Raw genomic sequence first — 7177 nt, 5'->3', positions numbered from 1 at the left:
CAGTTTTGCCAACCGCAGGTAGCACTGAGGAAAAGCATTACAAGTTCCACAAGTGGTTGTTCTCCGTAGACACAGCACATTTCAAGCCAAGTTAAATCCCTGAGCCCAGATAATGCATTGCAAAGCCACCGGGAGTCACACACTGGGCTCAAGGGGTCAAACTCTGAACTTTCCAAATACCTGCAGAATTACCTGCTTCAAGATGTCCGCAGCACTTGTGCCAGCAGCTTTCAGTGAGCAAACACAAGCAGCAAGCTCTCCAAGGCACTTCAAATGCTAAAGGTTGCTGAATACAGTTAGGCAAAGGAGCAGAGTTTAAGGCTCTGCGAGCATCTTTTCCCCTCATATCCCCAACTCATTTATTATGATTTTTCAATAAAAACAAGTTGAGAGCATGTGCAAAGCACTGGATGTGTAGTCTTCAATTGCTGTACAGTGTATACAAGTATGGATATAAACACCTGCAAATTTTATTGCAATCAAAGCCCTTAACCATATCAGAAATTAAAGGGAACATGATGAAGTAATACAAGAGAGTTGCTCTGGAGTGAGAATGCATCAAAGTTGAATACAAGCATTAGAGTGCTTTAACTTTGCATCCAAAAGCAGTGAAGAAGTTTACATCTTGCATAAATTCTTGCTAGATAAAGCTGATCACACTTACTCTTCTCCCATGATTTGGCAAGGTGGAAATTAATCCTTGAGTTTAAAGTATCTGAATTTGGCAACATGAAATTTAACCTGCAACTCCGCTGAGGTAATTGCTTATCAAGAGGTCACTGTCTTACAGTCCTCCACTTTGTCCAACAAGGAAATTGCACCATACATCTTTCATAGGAAAATATTTACACAGAAAATTTAAACTATTGTTGAAGCAATTTAACAATAGATCTTTCCTAAAAATCTGCTAATGCATATCTAGCAAATTTTTTTGAGATCCTACACTCAGTGTAATTTAAATAGCATTTGAAACATTCCAACAGGAATCACATCACACAGAAGAAGCAATTTGCTTCCGTAACATTTTTGCACACCTGCTTAGAGCCTGTGCATTTAGTGCACAAGTTTGCAATGCCAAGCCACTACATAGGTACCTAATAAGTGCTACAGAACAAAGTTCTTCGGAATGAGGGCAAGCATCTTTGTCTCTAGGCTGTAATGACTTAAGGCTTCTTGCAGCTTTGTTTGCTCAGTCAGTGAATCACTCAGTCAGTCATCCACTTTCACTCCTGGTTTGGAGTTGGTATCCGATTCACTCAGGTAGACTAAAGCCCATTGCAGTTTCAGACGAGTAGACTGGTGACAAGTCAGTTGCGGGTCACTCCAGGCCCTTCTGGAAGGAGAGATGCAAAGAAAGTCTTGAAAAAAACCCATGCTGTGCTCATAAATGAAGGGTTGGCCTGCTGCAGTTCTTGTAAAACTTGTCCCTCATCAGGAGACGCCTCAGATTCATCTGCTCTGCCTGCATTTCCCCCCTGCCAAAATAAAGGGTATTTGGTAAGCGAGATCATTGCACAAATGAGTTAGAAGTATCAGGTGTCAAACCACATATTTTGTTACCCAAATTTCACTGTCAGAATATAAAAAGCATTCAAGTATCCCCAGACAACCACAAAGTTGAAAAAACAAGCTGCACTCTAGCATTGTTGGTTAACTCGTGCTGTGTCCCCAAGAACACTGCTTAGGACAGACATGAAGCACCTGATCAGGTAAACTATGTATGCATTTACAATTAAGTGACTTCCACTGACATCAGCCAGAAGCATCAGCTTGAAGTGCGAGACTCAGATTGCTTATATACTCAAATCCTATCACTGAGCAGTCTAAACGCTGTCCTCAGATACAGAGCCTGTTCAGCCTGTGACAGACCACTCTCTCCATTACAACATCCTAAAGGCCAGAAACAACTAGAAATAACATTCAGCCCGAGATAATTTGTAGAACAGAAGAGTTAACTGCAAAGGAGGAAGCAGGCTGGCAATTATTCCTCCATGGAAGACAGTTTCTGATGAAAGTTTATAGAATAAAGTTTTTGCTGCTACATTTAATTAGTAAACTAAAAGCAAAACTTCACAGGGTTTCATGCTCTTGGTTTAAAAAAATACCAAGACAGTACCTGTAAGTTATTGTTCTGGTCCTGGTTTACAGCAGCTTGAGGAGGAACATTGCCTGGGAGGGGCTGAACTTGTCTTTGTCTAAATGGAAGCCATCCAACATGGTGCCTGGGGAAGCCAATAGATTTTTTTATTAGTATTGGTTAAAAAACCTCCATGTCACACCAACACAGTTCAAGTAGCATCTGACTGCTCAGAGCTGCAGACAGCAAGTTCAGCACATGAAGGTCTCTTTCTGCCCTGACCCAGTAAGTACTTTCAAAGCCTCCTGTTAGCAGCAAACCATGAGGTAGGAGCATCTGCTCGCACTCAAAAAAAGTAAGCAGCACTACAGCCAGGTTTGTATCTACTTAATCAGGGCTCAGCCTGCTCAAACACACTGCTACAGGTATCAAGAGAGTTGAAACCTGCCTGTTTACCATGTTACATACAACCCAGGGTAACTTCTCTGTACTCACCCTAAAAAGGGGCACAAAGAACATGCAAAACAGCACTATCTTACCAAAACATAGCAGGCCATATAGACCTTCTTAGAAGGTCTGTATCTCTACACAGCACCTGCACCTCATAACCCACAATGTAAGCTGTTCAAAGTTACACTGTAGAATTATCAATAGTAAAATTTAAGGACTTTTAATGAAGCCATTAACCTTCACTCTCCAAGTCTGCATAGAGGTTGGAAGAGCTCATCATTTGAGCTGCTCCAGTTTCAACTCCTAGACCCACCAACAGGAACTGAGGCCTACATCGCTTGTTTCACTGGTGATCAAAGAATTTGAGGGGACAGATTATCTCTCAGACAAGACATCCTGAGCACATCAACTGAAGGCCCATTATCTTTATTGTGCTTTTAAGATTTATCCTAAGTTTTCCCCACAAGAGAGGCTCAAAGGCAATTCAGGACACTGCATTCAGTTTAGCTTGGTCTGCTCCCCAGAGAGGCAACACACAGCAGAACTTCCCACACAGGTACATGACTTAGGTAGCGAGTGTGAGACCCTCTTCCCAACAAGCTTCAAACACTTGTTTCCCCCTAACAAGCAACTGTCATTTACTACGTCAAACCTACATGTCTGCTCTATACTGCTGAGCTGCTGGGGCTTCACACTGAGAGCTACTTAGCTTTCAAGCAGTTTTCCAAGAAGAAAGCCAGCCACACCAGAAGCGTTAGTACAAAAACCAGATAAGATCACCCACTATCACCCACTCTTCATTTAATCCAGGCATGGGCTATAGTTATATTTTTGCTAAATCCAGTTATAGCAGGATAGAGAAGTGGTTCGCCCTTTCCAGGTACAAGAGCCACATGAAGCTCAACTGCCAGAAAAAGCTGACCGCAGCACAGAGCTCAGCACTTCAGTGACACATTTCTGAAAACAGGAGTAAACGTTAATACCATACACTTACAGATACATCAGAACAGTGCCACCCATAACCAGGAGGAATCTGCTGACACTGGAGTAGAAATAGATAATGTTGACAAAAACATAGAACAGTGTTGCTGAGTAGAGCCAGTCCAACCAATCTCGATTGCCACCCTCCTCCTCTTCCTCCATGAGGGGACCCCCTTGGGCATTCATCCGCAAGTTCTGGTTGGCCGCTGCGTTAACCTGGGCAGCAGCGTTCTGGTTTCCAGGCTGATTTTGTGCAGGAAACGGGTCTGGGAGAGGAGCCGGGGGTGTCACCGGCGCCACCGGTATCTCCTGAGAACGTCGTGTATGGGATGGGTCAGCAGATGCAGCAGTAGAAGCCAAGCTAAAACCAGAGAACACAGAGTACAGAATAAGGCTTAGTCAAATCCTTCCACACTTAACACAGGCACTGAAAATTCGTCCATCTTTAAGTATAGAGTCAGATCACATGCAAGTAGAAAGCATCAAGTTTAGAGGCTAGAGAAGGGTTAAAAACAAGTTTTAGTCCTACCCATGACAACAGTTGCATAGTTACATAATCAAACCAGGCACCTTCCACTTTATGAACAGTAATTTCAATACTCTGCAAAAAAATTCCTTAGAGCAATCTAAAGGTAGTCTAGAAGGCTGCTGCAAGTCTCAGCTTTACCTTTGTCACTGATTTCCAGTCAGCGCTCTGTCTGCTACTTTAAGCAGTCAAAAAAATGGTGGAGAGCTCAGACCCACCAGCAGGACTACATTTAACTCTACAGACACCTGCCCTCCCAGTCAAGAGTCAGAGCTCTGCAATTTGCAAGATTCAAAAGCACTGGCCTAAACAGTAAGCCAGGCACCACACGACAGTTAGAGGTACATTCCCACACCACTCAGTGTAAGTTACAACGAAAAAGCCTTCCAACCACCATCAAAAGAGGAAGAACTGCCAGAAGCTTTCTACTTCCTTGTATTACATTTCCTACTTTCTACTGGTAGCTTTGGACAGAAAACTTACTATTGCATGTAATATTGTCTTGCATAAATCTGCTGAAACCAGGACATCTGAAGCATGCTGTAGGTTGTATAAGCAGAGAAGCCAGGAGCCACACTCTGGAAGGGATGCCGAGTCGTTTCAAGCCTTGGTCAAAATTTGAACACATTTATTAGCAAATACTGGACAAACGGCAAGAATCATTTATTACAGGACAATGTAAATAGCTTCTGCCATATTGTGCATCCAAATGCAAAATTAATTCTTCCTTCTAGAGTATTAAAGACATCTCTTCACCCACATGAATAAAGGGAAGATTTTCAACTAACAGAGCAGTGCATTTTCCTTTAGCTTCTTCCATGTCCACTAAAGCTTTTATATATAACCTCATCACCTTTGGCCCATCTTCTATGGACTTAAGATAGTATGCATGGCAGAAGCAGCTGGCATCCAACACAAAGCCAACATTTTAAAAATCTAAGTGATATACGTAAAAAATTGTATTTACCTGTTACTGGCTTCTGCCGGAGACTGGCCACCAGAAGAGCATCTCAGTCTTTCACCATTTGAGGAAGATACAGATGGTTCTTGACTAGCTTCTGACGATAGCTTTGGCTGATCGGCTTTAACCTAGGGACAGCAAGGCAGTTAGCGAGGTTTATTCAGGACACTACGCAAGCCTTATGCAAAAAGGTTACACCATACAGAACATGCTCTTATTTTATAACTGCTACACCGTTCAGGCACTTTGTCCTGCACAGTACCGACACTGCTCTTGGGCACCATGCCACAAGCACCTCCATCCGTATTTTAAAGCTCCTTTAAAAATGACTGGCATGTAAAACTGACTCGATGTTACTCTTCACTTTCACCAGATCTACACCTGTATTTATTAATTTACACATGCAGACAGGTCCCATCTGGTTATAAAAGTGTAATTGGAACAAACAGAGGGAACTGTGCTCAAAGACAATTTGACTTTTTAGCTATGACAAGTTTGTACTGGTATACACAAACTGCTGTACACAGAATTCAAGAGCAGTTTTGCAGCGATACATCTGTATAACATCCAGACCAAAGCCGGCTCACATCTAGCAAACACCAGACATGGGCAGGATAAGCTCAAATTGCCTATAGCAGCCAATATAAACACACCTCTAGACACATTAGCACGTCCACTTGAAAGTAAAAATTGGTTTTGGCCATTTGCACTTAAGACCAGTAAGTACTCAGTTCAAGCGCTAAGGCTCATCTTTGGCTTCTTCTCTACAGGCCAAGTCATTAATGAGAGCAGTTAAGAGTGCCTTCAGCTAACCGCCTTCTTCCTTCCCCACACCCCGATTACAGATCAGAACCGCTTCCACTCTGTAGCTACTATGTCTTCTGCCCACAAGCACCACCTCTGGCCAAAAGAGCCTGGGAGATGACAGCTCATGTTCTATTTAACAGAACTGAATTTACCAGAAAGCATTTCTCCTGAGCAGCGATTATAGTTTTGATATTTCTCAACAGATGCCATGAGAATCTTTACTGATGAACTGTAGAGTCAATTTTTTTACTCAGCTTAATCCAATACATTCTCACATTCCTAAACAAATTATCACAAAGTAATGCTGCCACTGCACTAGCAGGAAAAAGCTGCAGTATCAGCGAACTTTAAAATAGCTATTCAGTACTTCCCTTTTTTAGTCACAACCCTAAGATTCAGAGTAGTGTATTAACTTAGCATGAGTACCTCTGCATTGGCTTCTTGCGCATTTGCAGGAGTCTTGAAGTTGTATACCAAATGAAGAGCATGCAACTCCCCCTGCTAAAATGTAAGGGAAGACATGTTAAAAAAAAATCACTTTCCTTGATATACTTCAGCATGGCATAAAAGATTTTTTTTATACCTTTGGCAGCAACTCTCTCAGATAATGATGATCAAGCATCAGCTTCCCAGAATAAATCAGCTTTTGGTCCTCTTCAGGCTTTGAAGAAAACAAAGAATAGGATGACTTACTCTGCCAAGCACATGAAAGCATTAACTGACACAACTTGCAGCCAGATGGACAGAGGCATGCAGCTGGAAGCACCCCACACATTAAGGTGCACAGGGAATTGTGCACATCTAAATTCAGCTCATGAGATGAGAACAACTGAATACCGAAGTGCAAGATTACCAACACTGAGGTCTAAATCAGCAGGAGGATATGAAACACCCCTTTGGCAAAGAACTTTGTTACATGCTGTCTCTTCTACAGTCTGGACAAAAATGTTCGTGTTTCTTAGAAACAGAGGTTTGGAGTACCATCTAATCTGATCAGCGCTGGAGGTGGTGTCAAACAGATCTGTTACACCCCATCGGATGAACCCAGCAGCTGTTCACCTAGAGCCTTCCTACTGCAGCGCAGCAGGCAGCGAAAGCACACTGATCCCGTTTCTGGGCAATCGCCTCGCTCCTAGGGAAGGCGAGGCAAAAAAGCACATCCTCCTGCCGAAACACCGTCCCCCGGGTGCAGCGGAGCACAGCAGCGCAACGCTCACGGAGCTTTCCTGGCGCCGGCTCACAAGACCCGGGGCTTGAAAGCAAGTCAAAACTCCTGCATTTTCACCGCCAAACGTCTCCACAAACCCAGGCGCCTCGCCACGCGCGGGGCGGGCTGCTTCGCCTTCAAGGGGGAAAGAGCTCCCCAAAAAAAGCG

At 43.3% G+C, this 7177-nt stretch overlaps 1 protein-coding gene across 1 annotated transcript in view; it reads right to left on the bottom strand.

Moving 5' to 3' along the window:
- Positions 1-454: 454 nt before the first annotated feature.
- HERPUD1 (homocysteine inducible ER protein with ubiquitin like domain 1) overlaps positions 455-7177 on the bottom strand; it is a 10917-nt gene continuing 4194 nt past the window's right edge. Inside the window, exons 3-10 of the mRNA XM_009290815.1 lie at positions 6877-6934; positions 6386-6463; positions 6229-6303; positions 5002-5123; positions 4518-4640; positions 3522-3869; positions 2117-2222; positions 455-1475 (exon numbers count right to left, since the gene is read on the bottom strand). Of these exons, the coding sequence (XP_009289090.1) occupies positions 1308-1475; positions 2117-2222; positions 3522-3869; positions 4518-4640; positions 5002-5123; positions 6229-6303; positions 6386-6463; positions 6877-6934 (1078 nt within the window). The 3' untranslated portion in view covers positions 455-1307. The remainder of the gene's footprint in view (positions 1476-2116; positions 2223-3521; positions 3870-4517; positions 4641-5001; positions 5124-6228; positions 6304-6385; positions 6464-6876; positions 6935-7177) is intronic.

This window comes from Aptenodytes forsteri, unplaced genomic scaffold (genome assembly GCF_000699145.1).
Source record: "Aptenodytes forsteri isolate BGI_AS27 unplaced genomic scaffold, ASM69914v1 Scaffold14, whole genome shotgun sequence".
NCBI classification, from domain to species: domain Eukaryota; kingdom Metazoa; phylum Chordata; class Aves; order Sphenisciformes; family Spheniscidae; genus Aptenodytes; species Aptenodytes forsteri.
The sequence above is the reverse complement of the archived record's forward strand: the minus strand, read 5'-3'. Positions and strand labels throughout refer to the sequence as shown.